Genomic DNA, 20,640 nt, shown 5'->3' with positions numbered 1-20,640 from the left:
CATAATTTTATAACGTTTATAACAATAGAAGATTTATTTAGTTATTTATTTTTCTTTCTCATGATCGATCAGTATTTATTAGTAATTAACTTTAAAATTTTTCTCTTATCTTATCATGCATAGAAAGAAGAAAATAGACACCAATTACAATTTCCAATTATTTTCTCAATTCACTGCATTATAAATCATAAGCCATTAACAAATTTTATATTTCTCATAAATATATGTTTGTACCTTCTTGAATAACTTTTTTTTTTTGTATCATTGAGTTGCTAATTTTTTTATCAATGGATTTAATCATGAATAACACTCATTCATAAACTTTTAATGACTACTTTGTCGGTAGTTTTATTCATTTATTTTTATTTGTATGTGTATAGCTTTAATTAAGACTTATTTTAATTAATTTAATGTAACGTGTGCCACATCGTGACACTTTTTCGTGGTGATTGTGTAATTTTTGTCCAATGTTCTTGACTGCGATTGCCCGTTTCCCAATTCACTCCCGAAAGATTCCCTCCAGTTGATGGACCAACAATGCATGAGCCAACAATAGTATTACCACCAAGTTCACTACTAGCATCCATTACACACACCTATACAAGTTTATTAGTCGCCTTAATGATTTTGCTAATTGCTATCTTTAGTAGAATAGTAATGTTGGAGTAATGTAATCGAATATCTTATGCATTTACACAAGAAAGTTAATCGCACTCTTTTATGACGATAAAGCTTTTATCAAAATTAACTAGCTGTGATACTGGACTCGATAAATTCCGATTAAATATGAAATAAAGAATTTATTACGTTTTAGAGAATATGAATAAAAGCAAGCAAATAAACCATAAATAGTTCAAATACCTCCAATAAATTATCTCTCTCAATGAAATATTCTCTCATGAAGCTACAATTTACTATTTAAACCATGTTACAATTAGAAAAGAAGTAAATCAATAAGTATTTTATTGATTTTTAAAAATGAATATGTATATGCGTGACCTGAAGTCAGGGAAAAGTATAATTACTTATTTCATACTTCTAGGCTTTCAAAAATTTTCCCTTTCGAAGCTAAGCATAAAGTAATATTGGATTTTATTAATAACTTTCTTACGGAAATGGTTTTTCTTTCAAAAGCCTCATCTATTAAAGTTAACGATCTTTTTAAAAAAGCAGCTGTCAGTAACATAAGTAACAAATAATCACGATTGAATTCTCTATCAAACTATTCTCCTATTTTTTTAAAATTCTATTTGCCATAGTAATTGGACATCTACTTTGCGATGTAGATAAATAATTACCGAAACTTCTAGTTTAAATACCCTACCCTGAGTGCCCTAAAGTTAATGCAAATATTTATTCAAGTATTAATTACCTCGATAGCAGATGATGCAAGGGAACCTGAGGAAACATTGAAGGCCATTTCTTCATTCCATACAGGACATCTGGTACCTTTTTTAACTTTAGTCTTTTTCTTAACTCTTTTATCTCCTGATAAAAGAGTGACCTTGACAAATGGATCCAACGTTTCTTTTTTCTGATCAAAGAACAGTTAATTTTATTTATTTAATATTAAGTTAGCGTGAAAAAATCAATTGTGTCGAGATGTTCTAATGTATTAGATAATATTGAAGATTGAAAATGTACCTCTGATGGGAATAAGTTTCTGGCTTTAAGTATTAAGACTTTAAGTCTTTCAGCACCTGGTAAATAAGACAAAGTAACAAGAACTTCTTGGATTTCTTCAGGAGGTTTTTTTTCTGGAATTATTTCTCCCCATACTTCAACAGGTGAAGCCGATGAGGCAAGTTCTAGCTCTTCTAGTACGACTCTTAGTGACCCAACGACGTCATTCCTCGAATAACGATCGTAGTCAAACACCTACATAAAAATAAATGAATATTCAACGGCAAATTAAAAACTAGATAAAATACTTTTGAATTATTTAAAAAATTATTTCAAGTATTTCATTTATCTTTGATATTTATCCTTACTTGAAGTGTTAGAGTTTTCTCTTTTAATTCATCACAACTAACTGGAAATCTAAAATACTGATCGAAAAATGGATTTGGATTATTTCGATGAATGCTAGTTTGTCTTTTTTTGTTGTCAACTTCAGGACTAAGGGTAAGTTTGACAAAAGGAACATTGAAGCCTCCTTGATCACTTCCTGCTAAATCGTGTGCCTCGATTAAATGAACTTGAAGATCTGATTTATTAAAGTCGTAACTTAGGTAGAGATGAAGACGACCCATGCTTCTTCCAGTTTTACTAAACCAATCGATAAATACTAGAGTTAATTATTTGAAATAAAATATGGAGAAACCTAGAGTAAATACATCAATAAATAGACAGTTGAGTTTGAAACTACAGAACTTTTATTTCAAAGTTTAAAAATAATTTACCTTCCTTTAATTTTAACCATTTTCTTATGCTAACAATTTGCCTGTGTAGTAGTTTATTTACCTTCATGCAGTTGGTTTTATAAACTTTTTGTTTTTGTGTAGGGAAAAGTTATTGTAATCACCCCTAGAATTAGTTGGGGAGTTTTCAGGAAATTTTTATGTCTCAAAACACTCCCCTATAAGCCAAAAGAAGGACAAATTGTCAAACATAAAAGAAAATGTGAATTTATTTAGAGAAAATTATTTTTTAGTTTCAACGGAAAACATTTTTGTGAAGTAGAATAATTTTTAAATACTTTACTTTCAGTTTTAATTATCTTTCTAACTAAACTGTCTGTCTATTGATTTGTTTATTCTACTTAGAAAAAAAAATACTCTTCAAGTCACCACAAAATATAGGTCATATAAATATATTTTTATTCAGTTGAAGTAGCTTTACTATTCGATTATAAAATGGTCAATAAAGAATAGATTACTTTATTGCTACTTTACCAGTGAGCATTAAGAAAAAATGGGCCATCCTGGCGTTGATACAAATCAGGCTGGAGGGATCCCAATGGTGATGCTGGAGCTGTTGGTCCACCATCGCTATAACATAATCACATTTGTTTATTTGATCAAATATTTACAGGTTTCTTTTTAAATATTAATTACAAATTAAAGATATACTGAAAAAATCATAAAAAGTGTTGATAAAAATACACAATTTATCTTCCAAAGAAAAAAAAATGTCTAAATAATTTATAATTCTGTCTATTTAATATGTAATCAGAATAAATGAGCAATATAACTTTGTATAAAGTTTGATATGTATAAATACAAATAAACAGTGATTGATTGTATGTGACTTATATTATTTGAAATAGTGTTGGTGTTGAAGAAGAATTAATGAGAAAAATGAAACGATAATTTGATTATAATTATTATTTTTTGTGGATCAAATTAGTACATTAATGAATGTAAGTGCTAGAAATATTAGGAGTAAAGAGAAGCTAAGTGAACCACTTTCTGAAGAAACCAAGTTCATTATGTGCTAAATGTCATAAAGTTCAAATAGTAGTTTCATCATTAGAGTTGTACCTCAAGTTATCTTTAGAAAGCTTTAATATTAGATTATTAAATTATAAGATTTGTTATATTATAGTATAATATATTCATGATGAAAATGAAGAAAGTACTAAAACAATGAGAGTATTTATAACAAAGTGTGAGTTAACTCAAGTTATACATTAATCTTGATCAACCTTTATATTTTATCAAATTGAAATTAATTTTAATATTGATACTGTTTAGAATAATATTTCATCTTTATGATGAATTTTTAATCCAATTGAATGAAGGATTGGAATAATAAGACCCAAAAAAAAATAGCAAAGGATTTAATTACTCACTATAACCATGTTCCCTCACTATTTTATTTTCTATGTTTTTAAAACTCTAGCTCATTAAAAAAATTAAATCCCTATTCAATAAAACATGAAGCTTTAAAGCATCCGAGATAAAAGAAATTAGAATTTTACAGTGAAAGAATTTCTTTAATAAATGCGAGTAATCATAAAGATTTCACTGATTGAATTTTTGTTCTAGAAAAATGCTGTTATTGACGTGTTATTTATTTCTTTATTTGTTTCATCATTATTTTCTTTTATCGATTTGCAAGTATTTAATAATTTAGATTTGTATGTGGATCTTGTCGCACAGAGAATTCAATCAGTCTAGTTATTTTGTTTGATTAAATCTTGAAACTGATTCCAACAAAAAAAATTTCAATTAAATGTTACTAACAATCTTTAAGCTGAATATTAAGTTATCTTTCTATTTTTTTATGTCTAAATTGTGCATTAAAAAAGTGAATAATTGATCATTATTAAATTTTTTATCCTCACTTATTCAAGCAGACATTTTCAATTTCATTACACTCGATCATAAATGCACTGCAACTTTATAAACTCTATTTTATAATATATTATAATCTCATAGTCTAAGTTATAAAAGTTTTAGTACCTTATAAACTTGATTGCAAAGATTTGACGAGCTGTTATTATTCGTTATAACAATTATTTCAAGTGACTTATGTTTAAGCTGTTTAATTTTCTCATTTTGAAAGATCTATTAAATCTAAAACTACTAGACAAAAGTGTTAATATATGATAGAAACTTAAAAACTAAGTATTCAAGTCGTATAATAGGAAATTACATTAAATTTCATATAGTTTTAAAATTCAATTAGACTAAATTTGTATTACAATTGTTTTTGTTGGAACATACAAAGGTTTTTACTACTTTATCTGTTGAATTGGAAAATGATTATATAAAAATTTTATTAAGTATATTTTTTTATTATCATTTTGATAACTTTGATAAAAATAAATCAATGTCCTCATTTTAGTATAAATATTCAATGCATTTCATTTCCATTTAAATTTATCAGCTCCTCGACATGATTTTAAAAACTGTAGAATCTACTACTTAAGTAGAAATGTCTGGTTTTGTTCAGACACTCTACTTACAGACACTCACTAGTGATTGGAATATTAATATTTACATTCCAAAGTGTTGTAATAATTCTTCTAAAAAACTTTTACACAAATTTTTTTACATTTTTTAAGAAACAACATTTCACTAAAGGTGTTGAAACTTAAATAAAAAAGAAAAAGTAATAAATTATAGAAAACAATTATTCATTGTTATATTTACAGAAGAGAACATAATAAATAATAATGGTTGAAGAATTAGTGTTATGAGAAAAATGATTAAATATCCAGTCTTAGATTTTTTTATTTTTTTTTTGTGGTAAATATATCTAGTGTTTGTAATTTCTCATTTGGATTATTCTCTCCTTAAATTAATTTCTTTTTCTCTAACACATCAAAACTGCCACATCTGTAATTACTCTACGTTTGTGTTTACCGTATTCCCTTCAATAACTCACCGTAAGGCGTTCTGAAATTATTACACCATTTTTTTACTAAATCACTAATTGTTCATCTGAAGAACATTTTATTAATAATTAAAATATCTTTTATATTTTATTAATAATAAAAAAATGAAAGAAAAAACTAAAAGATTTTTCAAATTTCATTTTTCACTATTTAATGAAAATATTAATTGATATAATATAGTAGTGGTAACAGTTCACATTGCTTAAATGGACTTTTAAGAGCTATGTCAAATGACAAATTATAAAATCTCTTTGTCTTTATGATACTTTTAGGTAGTTTTTAGTCAGTAGTCAGACTCTAGTGAGCTTGAAAAAAATACAAGTAGACTTTACTTTAGAGTTTTATCATAGGTTTCTTTGTAAAACTCAACTACATATGCAGTTTAAAAATTTCCTTTTCATTCATTCAACTCTTTGAAAAGGCTGTAGAATATAATTATGTCTGATTTCTACTCTTTTACTTATTTTTTTATAACATTGTTCTGTTAAATCCTACTTATTTAAATATTTAGTTTCAAAATATATATTATAATCAGTTTTAATCTGACTCTTAAACCTTATTCCTCTTTATTTATAATTAGAACGTTTTTTCTTGTTGCCTGTAATTTTGCTAAACTACAAATCAATGTGAAAAGCAATCTATCCTTGTAAAATGCATGATCAATATCACTGTAAGCTTTATAGTCCTTTCAAAAAAAACTACTGTTAACTTTAAATTTAAAAAAAATCCTACAAATGCTTGTTTGTTTTGTTCCAATGGAAAAAAAAAACAATTGATCAACCTAAATGGTTTAATCAAGCATTAACATGAATTCATTCTTCTCCCATGACTAGCATTCTTCAGTCAATTAAAACCTTTTATAATTCCAATCAACGAAAAACAATGCAATGCATTTATAGATAAACTCTAGCATTCAAATTGAACTCATTTCCCTTTAAAACAAATAATAATGAATAAATAAAATATTTCGATATTTTAATATAATTATAAATAATAAATAAGAAGACAGAGTGATGGAATAACGTATAAATGGAATAGTATTTCACAAAGTCTTAAGAAAAAAAGAAATCTGGAGGGAAATAAAATAATCCTTAGCCAGCATTCTAACGTTAATGAAGGAAAAGTCTACCTTGAAGACTAAGGGAATGGTAAAAAGGTCTTTGCTCATGAGAGAAATATAAAAGAAATACAACTGACCTTATTGAAGTTCTTGGTGGAGGAATAAGAAGTGGTGAAAGACAACGATTTGGAGGTTTATTAGACGAGACACCTGATATACTTGTCCCAGTTGCGATGGAAGATAGAGAACTTTGTGAAGGTGAACCAATTCCACCATGAATAATTCCTGAAGTAAAGCTAGCTGGACTGCTACATCGTGCATCTAAAGAAGCTGCTCTTGCTGGAGATGGTGATCTTTTTAACAAAAAAACAAATAAAACAGTATAATTATCTATTAATCCTTTATATCCTTCTTAAAGTTAAATATAAAGACATCAAACTGATTATTATGGTCATTAAACTCATGAATATGAAAAATAGAATAACATAAAATATTTTATTACAGTTTGCTTTGATAATATTCAGAGAAGCATTTAGTATTCTCTTTTTCTCCTTTTTGTTGTGTTGGTATTTGTATTACATTGCTACTTTTTTTTCTTGTATAAGATTGTCTCGAGCTTTGTATTTATTTCAGTATTTTTCTTTCTTTCTTTCCTGTTCGTTGATGATATCAATTAACATAAATATAACATGCTATTTCAGTATAGAAATTTACATGCATGTTTATAAATTGAATTTCCTAGTTAGCATTTCTGTCTAAATCTGAATGGTAGTTGAGATATTTTTTAATTTGAAGTTTTAAATATTATTCATAATTAAAATAGTTTCTAGAGTAGATGTGCTATTGTGAAACAGTGCTCTAGAATTCTTGAGAGTGAAACAATGCTAATAAAGAATGATAAAATTTTATACAAATTATGTGTAAGTATTACATTAAACTCTTTTAAAATAAATTAATACAAATTACTGTAAAAATTTTTCTTAAAATTCCTTTTTATAAATATTTGAAACACATAACACTTCTTGATAGCATTCTATATTCAGCAAGTTTTTAAAATGTTCAGTTACTTGTTGTCCATTTATCACTTGTAGTAATCACCATTATAGAATATGTAAAATGATAGTGTATTTTGAATAATAGAGACGTGAAATAATAGATTTAGTTGTTATAATGGTCTATAATTTTGTTTTATAGCACGTATTCGTGTTTAATTTCTCACATAGCAATCTAATTTATCGAACATGTTATATTCAAATAATGTTCCAAGTCATTCTACTGCATAGTAATAAGTGCACTGGTATTGATGAATTATCTACTGCTTGTTGTTTTTTTTTTTTTTAATAATAATAGCTGCAGATGTAGTTGTTATTTTAATGAAAAATTCCATTCATATTGTTCAATTACTTATTTGAGTTTGAAACAAATGATAAATAATTTGCTGAATAAATTTCTGCTGAACGGAATGTATCATGCATTAAATAATAATGATCGGATTTATTTAAAATTCATGCTTGTTTCAAAGTGTTTGAGTGGTAATATATATGTATATAGATATGTTTAAACATAAGATAAAATTTTGTACAGTAATAATAGATGAAATTCAAAAAAAAAAAAAAAAACCTTCAGGAAAATAATTTCAATGATTTTCAATTATATGAAATAAAATGAGGATCATTAGCTTCTGAGAAATTTTAAATCTCATGAGACTATTTATTTATATAGTCTTTTTCTTTTTATCCAAATTACTTTTACTCATTGAAAACCTTCATAATTTTTGTCTTCTTTCTTCTTATATCTTTAATATTGCTTGTTTTTCAAAGCACGTCTATGAATTACTCCATTTTAAATAGTTTTTTTCTATCTCTTTTCTCTTTTATTATTTTTATTTAACTTAAGTTACTATTTGGTTTTTTAAATTTAATTTGAACTCTCAAAAATTTATAATTAAATATAAGCAGAAAGAGAGATAGAGAGAAAATGTTACTTTATAAAAATAAGTAAATTTACCATAGTGAAAAAAATAAATTTAATTTATTGAAGGAGAGTGAAAATGACTCTACAGTAGTTGATCTTGAAATATAATGAATTGAGAATCAATATTATCCTCTATGCATCCCTTGGAAGGTACAATTTACATTGGAATAATTTTATTTTTATCTCTTGAGACATATAAGATTATATACAAACATAATTTTGTTCTTTATTTTCCTTAGACCTGGAGTTTATTATAAATTGTAAGACCATTTTAGCTTCAAGTTCCTTTATGCATGGAGAAATATTCTAAGGAATAACATTACATATTGATCTCAATAACTTATTGAAGTTGAATAGACTAAAATTACCATACATAGCACTAAAATTGGAGTAATTCCGACGCGACTACATAAACTTATCTTTATTTTTACTTAATAGTTAGAAATAAAAAATTCCTAAATTATTACACACTAAATTAAAAAAAAAAATCACACTTAAGTTTCCAAAAAACGTTTAAAAGCTTAAATTCCTATTTTATTTTTCACGTCGTTCCAATCTTGAGTAATTGAGTCATAAAACTAAAAGGATGGTTTTAGCTTCAAGCAAGGACATCTCAGAGAATAAAATCACCGAATTTTGATGGTGAAATAAAATTGAAGTTAAAAATATCAGTTTTTCAATTTACTAAAAAAAATCTGTCAACACTTTTTTTTTCAAAAATAAACTTACTGAAAAAAATATTTCATTCCTGGATTTCATGTTCTAAAACACTGTTAAAAATTACATGATTCGAAAACTTGAAAGCTTTTTTGAAAGAGCAATAGATTCAAACTTTCCATGAATTCGAAATAAAAAATGTATGAAAATTCAAGAGACAATGTAAATGTCTTTTTTCAATAAAATATATCAAGAAAGCTTAATGAAAGTTGTGATAAAGTATGTCATCATAAAAAAATCATCAAATTCATTAAAATATATTGAAAAAAAAATTTTCAATTAAAAATAAATAGAAGAATCAATAAATAAAAGCTAATCTATCCTAAATACATTCCAAAAGCAGCTTTTCCATTAACATTTTAATCATATTCCTTTAGCTTTAAGTTATATCCGAAATTAATTAAAACTTGATATAACATAGTATCAGATAAGTCATAAACTTTTTATCTGTAACGAAATAGTTCAATTATCAAACACTACTTAATTATAAAATGATAATAAGATAAAAGATGCTGTTGAATGAGTCAATATAAGTGTTATTAAATAACCTAGAGCTTCTGCTGGGCGGATATGAGGAGGAAGCGTGGACGATGTCATGATGATGACGTCCATCAGGTCCAAAAGCTTTAATTTGTGGAGAAGAGCCGCGATGTGATGACGTTCCAGATGCTCCTTCTAGAGAACCTTGTGAACTTATAGATGGATTTCTAGCCAGAACTCGACCACCTGGACCTTGAACTGAAACAGCACTGCTGGGATAACTTCGGCTTTGGTGCGGTAAGCCTGGTCCTGAAATTACATTTATTGTTTAGCAACAAGGTATGATAAATAATCTATTATTCAACTGATCGCAACTTGGGAATTCGATATTCACTTAGATTGATTCAATATTGTGTCAGTGTGGGGTTGAGTTTAATGAATTTCCTATGAATAATCTGGGTATTACATAAACTTGTCTATTAGTTGATTTATTAACATAGTTACAAGCAGTATTTTAACCTCAATATTTAACCGAAAATTTGTCCCTTAAATGTTAAAGGTTCATTCGAATTGATGTCATTGAATAAATAAGTTAATAAAAATAATGAAATACCTTCGGTGAAAGATGAGGGTTGGACTGCATGTTGTTCCTTTGCTATGTTGAATTCCTGAAACATGAATAGTATTAATTTATTTAAATGGTTTTGGTTGTTATTACATTTCTCATAATTGATCTAGTGTGTATAATTATAGAATCGAGATGCTATTTCATACTTTTCCTGAAAACATGAAGAGTTTAATTAGTTTTTGCTCCAATTTATGAACTTGTTGGAATGAGTTGTATACTTGAGAATTTTTTAGAGATAATAGTTTTTATGTGTTTAAATTTTTAACAAAAGATACTCTTTTATGGAAGAGTTATTTTTTTTTTGTTAGATTTAAAACACAAAATTTTTCATTCTAAACTTTCTAGAAAAGCTAAATAAATCATAATTTTATATATTCACGCGTTGACCTCACCTTGACCCATAACCTGCGAGACATTAGGTCATAATTTGAATCAAAAAGTTTTGAAATTGTCTGTATAAATAATTTTATCTAGTTGATGTGATTATTTGTCACTATTTATATCCCATGATTGACTTTGTATCTAATATTTGAGCTTCGGTGATTAAATTATTATAATTATAAATACAACAGCTTGGAGTATACTAGATAATTTTTTATTATTTCATCTCATGAATTTAAATCTCTCATCATTCTTTTATTCCAAAGTTTTTTATTCTAACTCACCAACTGCTTTTAAAACTAAAGTTTTCTTTCTTCAATATTTTAAGGTTATCAGCAGCAGTTTTTTGATTCTGATATATTCCAGCATATTTCATGGTAAAAACGACTTGTAATAAAACAGGATTTTTACAGTTTATGACTTCAAAATCAATAAAAAAATTACATTCTTTTATTACCTTATTTTATGACCAAAAACAAAAGTACAATTATAAAAGCAATTTATTTCAAATATTCAAACAGAAAATATGTATGTTGTTATGAAGCTAATATTTTTTAGAATTTTAGATGGTTGATTCAATAAAATTTTGCATCCTCGACTGCAAGTTGTAATAAAATTTTTTCGATGTTTTCATCAGAGCGTTTTTAATTTTTTTTTATTCAACTATTGTGTTGATAAGACTCTTTGGATACACATATTCTATTATTGGTTTATACTTTATGTATTTACAATATTTGTCATATAAATATGTGACTTTAAATTAATTATTCATTATTCATTATTTTATAATATACTATATTCCCTAAGTATTATTAATTAATAATGAAATATTCATAATCCATAAACATTCTTCCATGATTAAATTTTGTTTATATTTCACTACTATATCGCCACACAGGTTATATTTTGTCAATAAATCTGTTTTTTTTGTTTAATAAATATTTTGTTATAATTTAAATGTCTAATATAAAATTGCTTTAATATTAAATTAATAATCACTGATTATAATTACTAGCATTTAATATTAAACATTTCATTAATATAGATTAAATCTCAATAATAATAAATATTTATAAAGTACATTACTATAATAAACTGTCACTGAACGAGATTTTGTTCTTGATCATAAAACTGCCCATTACATAGATAATTACTAAATGGTCTTGGTCTTATTGTCTCTTTTGGGTTTGAATTATAAGTGTAATACCTAGCAAGGCGTCTCTAAGATTAAGTGGACCATGTTCAGGACCCCAGAATAGAACTGGATCTCAATTGCTACCCAATTTTTTGTAAGCTAATTTTTTTGTTTTTAAGTTGGGTAAGCTCAGTCTAAAATGAAATTACTTGCTTTTGTAATCAACCTGGGAAGTATACAGGGACTCATCTGGACTACAAAACCTTGTTTAAAATGGAATACATCAAAATGAGCAGAAACATTGGAAGAAGTGAGTTGATGTTAAAAATAAGTTTCTAACTAACGATAAAGTGGTCAAAAAGAACATTCTCTTAACCAACAAAAAAAATCTCATGACATAAATTCTGAACAAAAGCATAGTTTAGAAGACATAGAGGTTTGAAAATGTTCTAGGGTCAATCTATGTGTCTGGGTGTTTACAAGGTCTTGAAGGTGTGTACTTCCAGGGTTGAAACTCTTTTCTTTCTCACTATTTCCTCTTCTATTTGCTCTTACTAATCTACCTCAAACAACTATGGTAATCATGTAATAGTTTTTTGATATTTATCCAGCAAGCTTTTACTATTTTTTAATTATAATAAAATTTTCTAGAAATAATTATGAAAAATTGTATTAAGTCTGTTAGTAAAAATTCTAAAGAAAATTTTGTCATTTATATCGAATAATTTTTGTTAAATTGAGTCTTTAATATTTTTTTCTACTAGTTTTATTTTTTTTTCTATTTATTAACTCTTGATATTTACCTCTGAGGTTTATGATATTCTATGGTGAACTTTACTTTCAAAGCAGCATTAATTTTCCAAGGGTTAGAGCCAGCTTTGAGAATTATTCATCGGCATAAATGTACGATAAAATCAATATCCAATCGTGATGTTAGTAACTTATTTTCTAATATATAGATGGGGAATTCATTAACCAAGAAAAAATTTTATCACTTAAAAAGAACTACAGGTGACTTATCAATATCTTGAAATTTCCTAAAAAAGATAAGATTGAACTGAAATATATAATACCTGTTGGAATAATTTCTCCAAGTCATAAATAACCACGCGAGCATAATAATTCTTTTACATTTAATATATTTCTATTAAAGTAAATTAGTTTCTTGCGTGTTACTTTCAATATTGATAAAATATTTTTTAGAACAGAAAATAATAAATTAACTATTTCACGTTGAGTCTGAAATATGCATCAGCTTTTAGTATTTATTTTTATTCCATAGTATGCACTCTTTATCAAGGTATGCTATTAATTAAATCAATATATTAAAAATTGAGAAAGAAAATTTTCATGTTACATTTTTAATTACCAATTCTAGCATTTATATCATCTTCTATTTTATTCATTAATCTAAATGTTTAAATAATCGCCAACCCTACTGGCTGTTTTCCTGGAGATGTAAAAAAGCTTTTGGTGGAACACAGGCCATCTGATTCTGTTGTATAGTTGCCCTAAGCATTGTTTGCACTATCATTGTGCTTTTTCTCTCTTTTTTCTTTTGTTATCTAATATTTAAAATTCGAATACATTGTAATATGGCCATCTCAATTACCTTTGTTCTTGGTATACAAAAACTAACCTATGTTTAGTTTTCTTTTTTTTAATTATTGAGATTTGTTTATTATTTTTGTTATGTTACACCACTGTTAATTCTCTTTTATGCAGATAATTTTAATTTCTGTCACTTTTTATTGATTTACAATCGATATTTATTGCCATAAGGCTTGTGTGATTCTAAATAGGTATGGTTATGGTTGCACCCGAACACGAGTCGTCTTCGGGTCTTTTCGGCTAAAGTACCCCCACCATGACTAAAATCATGAGCGCATGCGCCTGGCCCTATTTTGTATTACTACACCGCGCGGTAAATATGAAAAATCAAAAATTTATTGAGTAATTTTTTTTATAATTAATTTATATTTATATTGCATCGCGTATACATTCTGTCAATAATTAAAAGCAATAAAAATACTATTTTTTTGTAATAAAACAATCTTAGGGCAATTTAAACTAAAGGGACTACTTCTCTTTGGCGGAATCGACTTTTCCGGAATCACCCGAAGAAGACTCTTTTCTTGGTCCAACCATATCTAGGATGTGTTGGTTTTATTAAAAATTTTTTTTTTTTAAATTTTATATTTAATTTTAAATGAAAGTATCCATGATCTTTTATTGTAAAAGTAAACATTCCTAAGACCTCTACTGCTCTCTTAAGAATTCACGTTTAAATAATTACTACTATTATATAAAGCTGGCATTTACATATTAAAGACGATTACTGTATCGAGAAAGTTCTTTAATTTTGGAACGTAAATTATATTTTTACGTCCACGAGTTTTCAAACAAAATTTACAAAAAGTATTTTAATTATTTTAAGATCCCAACTTAACTTTGAATAGTTACAAAGTATATATACATAAAAGTAACCTCAAAAAATGTGATTCTTGTGTAAATACATGTAAATATTGATATTGGAAAGGAAGTGTTTTTAGAAATGAATCTATAAAGAATCAAATCAATCTTTCAAGAAATTTATTGAAATCTTCAACATGAAGAATTTCATCAGTAAAATTGAATGTAAAGTGTTGGAAGGAAACCGAATAATTCTACTCACAAGTTTGATAAATGCAAGAAAATAGATAGCTTTAATGGAATATAAAATTCTCAAGCATTTACTTGATGTAAAAATATTATTTTTCAATTTGATGCATTTTAAAAAATTCTGACAAAAAATACTCTGGACTTGATAAATATGTTCAATCAATCTCTATAAAAAAAATGGTACCATTTGGTTTGTTTGACAACAGTGGTAATAACTACAAAATGTTGAAAACAGTCGACCTATATTCTTAGCAAGTAATTCATGTATTAATGGGAATGAACCATTCGATCAAAAATGTATCCAAATGTTGATGATTACACGTTGTAAATAGAGCATGAATTTCTCTATCAATTAAAAATGATGAAATTGTGGTTGGATAACAGTTTTATTCCTGCTTTTATGATCAAATAAAAAATAATAAACAGTAAAAAATCAATTTCAAAGAATATTAAAGAAAATTATGATTTCAATAATTTAATGTTCTCATAAAATGTAATTGATTGAGATCAGTGTTATAAGTTATATTAAATTTTATGCTATTTAGGTACAATAGCAACATAATATCAACTTTTGATCATTTAACCTAAGATCTATTTTCAGTCTATCTTAGCAGGATTAAAATGTTCTTTTAAATCGTTCGTACCATTTTATTTTGAACCATTAGTTACTTTTAAGCTATTGCAGAAAATGATCATTATTCAACATCCTGTGCTTTTATCAAAAGTAATCACAGTTGCTTAGGTAGTCAATATGCTGAGAAAATTTACCAAGTTTCTTGTGGACTTTCCAGTTATTGCATTGAATTCAAAATTTCAACATATATTTTAATGTTCTAAAGTCATTGGAGTCATACAACAATTATTTTCATGAAGGTATATATGTGACTGAAGTTGCGAGTGTAGACTTTCTCTAGGTCATACCTACTTGTTGTATCTTATTGCACTATATTTTCAAGTTTTTCTTCTATTATTACTAGTAAACTTTAAATGAAACTTTATGGTGTTCTTCTTAAAACTCTTTTTGCATTTTTTATCTCATCATGACCTCAATTTTAGCATTAATTATTATCAGCTCATTTTATTTTTTCACACATAAACCAACCTTATCTGTTCATTGTTTTCAAATTTTTTATTTATGAACATTTTTACTTGACATTTATTTTAAATAACTTTTGTCAGCATCAAAATGAATAAGAACCAGTAATAAAACTTTTTATTATTTTTCATATAAATTTAAGTGGTTGTTCCAAATGACATTCTAAAGCATAATATTAAAAAGATCAACTTTGACATTAACAAACATTAATTGCCACACTACTTGGTAAAAAAACAAAGCATTTATTCTTAAAGAAAATGCATCTATAAGAATAAATTAATTTTCATATTATTCTAAAGTATTCATAAGAATATCTTTTATCTCTTAAAGATAGTGTCAATCAGACAGGAGTGAATATAATAAAAAAAGAAATGTAAAACAAGTTAAGATTGAAAGAGAGTGAAAATAAATGTAGAAAAGCAACTGGAGGTGTGAGTGATGCTGAAAAGGATTAAAAAAAAAACGTCTTAGATTTTTTATTTCATTTCTCTTTCTTTATAGATGGCTTTCCCTCTTTTTCCAGGATTTTATTTGAGAAGGTGGCTTTTATGGGTCGATACTCCATGAACAGCGCAGAGACTGAATACGATGAAACTTTCTGAACCCCCCTAGTTCAATCTATTGAACACGAACATCGAATTTTATTTCATTTTTTCTCAGTTCTTATATTTATTACATTTTTCTTAATTTATATACTACATATCTTGTTTAATTTTTTCTCTATTTTGTATTTGTCATTACTAACATCTTTTATTTTAATTTTATCATAATTAATTATGATAAAGAACTCGTGTCCTCAGATGATTTCTTATAGTACAATGTTTAATGGTCTTTTAGATTGAGTTTTAGTTTGATTAAATAGCAAACTCTTTATTAAAGAACAAAAAAAAAGAAACTTGATAAAAGTTCACGTTCAACAGAACGTATTACTAATTTCCCAGCTGGAGAATGTACTATGTCAAAAGTATTTTTCATTTTTATCGAGTTAAAAAGTCTGTAATAAGTGGAGTGAAGAGCTGGAGAGTAAATATATGAAATAAAATATAGAAAAATGTTAGAATTTTCTATTAATAAAATGATATTAAAGCTACTCTATTAGCTTTCAAAATAAAAGAATGAGTTAAAATTGTGTCTATTTATCGTCAGTGAAACTTTCATAATTTCTTTCACCATCAGAGCTGAGCAACTGTCAGGTCAGTGCAATAAAACAATGCTCATGAAGCAAAGTTTAATAAAAATGAATTGATAAAAAACAACTTTATTATTTTTAGGAAGTGTAGTTGTTTTTATTTTATATAATTAGATGTTCATCAAAAACCTTTGATGCTTTCATCAGAACCTGGGATAATGAAATAATCTAATGAAGTTAAATAGGATCTGTTTAGACCTAGCTACATTATGTCTACATCTAGATAGATAGTTTGCATAATTTGATCTGAGAATACTGAAGTAGGTTTGTTCAGGTCTGCTTATTAATATTACTAGATTGATGTAAATTTAAATTAAATGTGATTTGAAAAGATCTGATTATTTTTTCCAGGGAATTACCTAGGTTATCAGAAGCAAACGAATTTGCACTCATGTTGGTCTGGGTTGTAGTCAATTAGAGAACTAAAGTTTTTGTTGATTCAATAGTAATTTATATCAATGAATATGGATCATTACACATCAAGCATGAAAGCTTGGAAATTCTAGAGAGTAAATAAATGAAACTGGTATTAAAGTCCAAATCACTTCATATCTCAGTTTATGATTGAATGTTATTTTTAATTGAATGACATACTTGGTGTAATTAAATAAAGTTGATATAAATTACAGTGAAATCTAAACTGTATGATCAATTTTATAAATTTTACAATCATTTAAATCGGCTTGAAATAAAACTCTACACTTTTATAGGTTCCATTATTTTTAGTTCAAAAGTTATTTCCTACAAAAATGAATATTTTTTATTTTCAATTGATTGAAATATTTCACTTGGATATCACGTGATAATAATTGTATTTTAGTAACAGTGATATTGACTTTATATATTGTAACAAAAGCTTCAAAAAATTTTTATTCTGGTTTGATTAACGAATTGACAGCTCGTACATCATTTTCACAGCCAAGCAAGTTAAAAAGCACTTGATTTTGGATTGTTTTACTGTCATTCCACTTTTGTCACATCATAAAATGTCAATTGAATAGAAATCAATAAGTGCTACTGATTCCATTGCCCCCAAAATTGTGATTAATATTCTTTCACATTCACTCTTGAAGTTTTAAAATTAGCTATTAATAGTTCATATTTAAATACATACTAATTACTATAGTAAATGTATTTACATTATTATTTTTAGCTTTTTAAATATATATTTCCAACAACACGTAGACATTGTCTAAATGCTAGATTAATTGAACATAAAATATGTTTAGTTGCTCTATAGAATTTTAATTATACATCATTAAAATTTTTTTATTTTAAATCTTAATAAATGAAGTGTTGATTACTAGTGTTATATATCAATACAACAACTTCTGTCATCAGGTAAATTGTTTCCATATTCATAGCTACAAGAGCAAAGCATGTAATTATGTAATCAAGTTAATAATAATATTTTAAAGTCTAATTATTTAATTCATGTTAAATTATAGTGATTTTACTAATGAATAATTTTAAATTGAATAAATAGTTGTATTATTGTATTAAATATTTATTTATCTAATTAATATTTTTTAGAATTAGATATTCACAGTTAATTTTTTTTTCAGTGTAGTTTTTTTTTTAATTGAAAAACAGCACTCAATCAAACGATGAATATCTTGAATTAATATATTCAAGAAGAAACATGTATTGATATTCAGAGGTATTTCGATTTCAAAAGTATTGCAAGCATTCAATAAATACTTGGAGTGACCTGAAAAAAAGAAATTTGAACAGGAAACTTGAAACTATTGAAAATCGAATAGAAGTAAAGTTAATAATCTATTGTCGAAGCTACCTAAATGCTGAAGTCTTTGATCTAAAATGATTATTTCAGCAAAAAAAATTGATCAACTAAATTATTTCAAAATATAAAAGCAATAATTAACTAGTGGTTAACTAATGAAAAATCATCTTGGTCGCAGTTTAATTATCAACTGAATTCAAATCATTGAAATATAAAATAAAATAGCTTTGATATGATATTTGATTACTCAACATTACAATAAAAGTGCATTATCTAACAGAAGTTTATCGATAAATTTTCTCAATATCATTCTTTCTTTTTCATATAACTTTTGAATAGCATGAATAACTGCAGAATAGAAAGAAAAAAAAATAATAGAGAAGTATTATAATGATATAAAGTTCGACAATTTATTCAAGTGATTCTTTTTTCTCAAAAGATGAATTTTTGATCGTGCTAAAAACGCACTGACATTTTGATGAATTATTTCCAAACTATATTCAAAGTCCATTAACGTTTATGTTCCTCCTCTACTTTATTTTATTGATTATTATTTCGTAGAGTGCATCGTTTTCTTTATTTTCATGAAACTTTTTTAAAGTCATTTTAAAGAAATTTGATAATTATTAACTCATAACTGAGTTGCAATTAATCATGATAGAAGCATAATTGTTTATCGATTGAAACCTAATATATACATTAAAGAAAGATGGACAAAGATAAGAGTGTCAATATCTTGTCTATTAATCAATTAAATCTTCTTCAGAGACACCAAAAATTTTCAAGTGCTTCATGTATAACTTTTTTTACATTTTATCAAGTAGAATTAGTTTTCAAACTTTCTTATTAAGCTTCAGCAGACTTGATTTGTTACACTCTAACTCATTAGATATTACTTTTAAATTGTTATCAAGAAAAAAAGTTGATAATATCCCATTCAATTGGCCTTGTATCAGACTAATTAAAATTTTTAATTTACTTATTCCAAGTTTCCAAGATATAAGTTTCCATCTGGTCTATAATTATTCAACTAAATATTCACATTTGACAAAAGTTGATGCAATTCAATAGCAACAAATTCATTCTCAATAAATCTTCTTTTTGATAAATAACTTGTTAGCTTTATAAACCTTATTAATGATGATCAAATCCTTTCAGAATGTATATGCATAATAGAAGTATCTCCAACAAATATTGTAAAGCTTTTTGAAAAGACCAAGGGAAATATTCTCTTGAGATTGCTTCAACCTGGTAGAAATCTTTAATCAGGTTAACAGCAAGAATTCTTATAAATCTGACATTTAATTATTAACTGGGCTAATGTTCTCTTGATGTGTCTCCAACATACCTGTTATGATCTCCAACATTTGTGCCATTTCCTCTTTACTATTAATTGTTATTTCAAACCAAACATGTTTCTCATATTTTTTTTTGTGCTTTCAAGATTGTCAAGTGCATCTGTTAATGTGAAAGAAGTTAATTAATTCAATGATTGTTATAATTATTTAATGTAATGGAGACATGTGTTTTAACATGAAATATTTTCAATACATCATTTTATTTTATTAAAAAATAAAAATAGAGATGTTTGTATGTAGAAAACAAGGATTGTATTGTGCGAATGACAAACAATTTCAAGGATTTTTATTCAGAACTCTGTATGATGTAGAAAAATATGTCACGATAAGCATCGTATCAACAGAGAGTGACAAATGGTCCTTGTAATTTTTTCCAATAGAAAATGCTAATTAAGAGAGAAGGAAGATAAATAAACCCTATAAATTAATGTATAATTTATCCATCAATAATATTAATAGAGAGTATTATGAAATTTATTTCATGACGATTTGATGACAGCTGTCTATTTATTTTTCATACCAATCAAATGATTCTACTTTATAGTTAAGAGTGTTTAAGTGAAATTTAAATAATAATATTATTAATAATAACAATGGAGTAACAATGTTTCCATCATAACATGCCAAGGGAATCTCGGTCAACAATTATATTACAGGATAACAACGCACTCGACAATTTTCCAAAATAACATTACATACCACAAGTTTGGTAACCACAGTCTTGATTGACAGAACTTCATTACAACTTTCATCATTTTTGTTTAACTGAAAATTTATGGAACAAACTAATCAAGATTTAAGTGGTTCTTGCTATTATTTAGGATTGAAATTTTATTTTGGTAGAAAATTTCGATAACAATTTGATAAAAGTTG

General features: G+C 26.1%; 1 protein-coding gene across 8 annotated transcripts in view; it reads right to left on the bottom strand.

Annotated features, from left to right (window-relative positions):
* Positions 1–179: 179 nt before the first annotated feature.
* Sytbeta (Synaptotagmin beta) overlaps positions 180–20,640 on the bottom strand; it is a 71,257-nt gene continuing 50,796 nt past the window's right edge. For 6 of the 8 annotated variants that reach the window (XM_035096223.1, XM_035096215.1, XM_035096210.1 and 3 more), the window contains 8 exons: positions 10,189–10,243; positions 9,644–9,884; positions 6,542–6,757; positions 2,895–2,990; positions 1,992–2,268; positions 1,645–1,878; positions 1,373–1,534; positions 180–596 (listed from right to left, as the gene is read on the bottom strand). In XM_035096223.1, the coding sequence (XP_034952114.1) occupies positions 408–596; positions 1,373–1,534; positions 1,645–1,878; positions 1,992–2,268; positions 2,895–2,990; positions 6,542–6,757; positions 9,644–9,884; positions 10,189–10,243 (1,470 nt within the window). In that variant the 3' untranslated portion in view covers positions 180–407. Of the gene's footprint in view, positions 597–1,372; positions 1,535–1,644; positions 1,879–1,991; positions 2,269–2,894; positions 2,991–6,541; positions 6,758–9,643; positions 9,885–10,188; positions 10,244–13,088; positions 13,534–20,640 lie in introns of those variants that run through there. The other 2 variants (XM_035096257.1, XM_035096249.1) reach the window with 2 other exon arrangements.

Source organism: Chelonus insularis, unplaced genomic scaffold (genome assembly GCF_013357705.1).
Source record: "Chelonus insularis isolate UGA/USDA-ARS -01 unplaced genomic scaffold, ASM1335770v1 contig_116_pilon, whole genome shotgun sequence".
NCBI classification, from domain to species: Eukaryota; Metazoa; Arthropoda; class Insecta; order Hymenoptera; family Braconidae; genus Chelonus; species Chelonus insularis.
The sequence above is the reverse complement of the archived record's forward strand: the minus strand, read 5'-3'. Positions and strand labels throughout refer to the sequence as shown.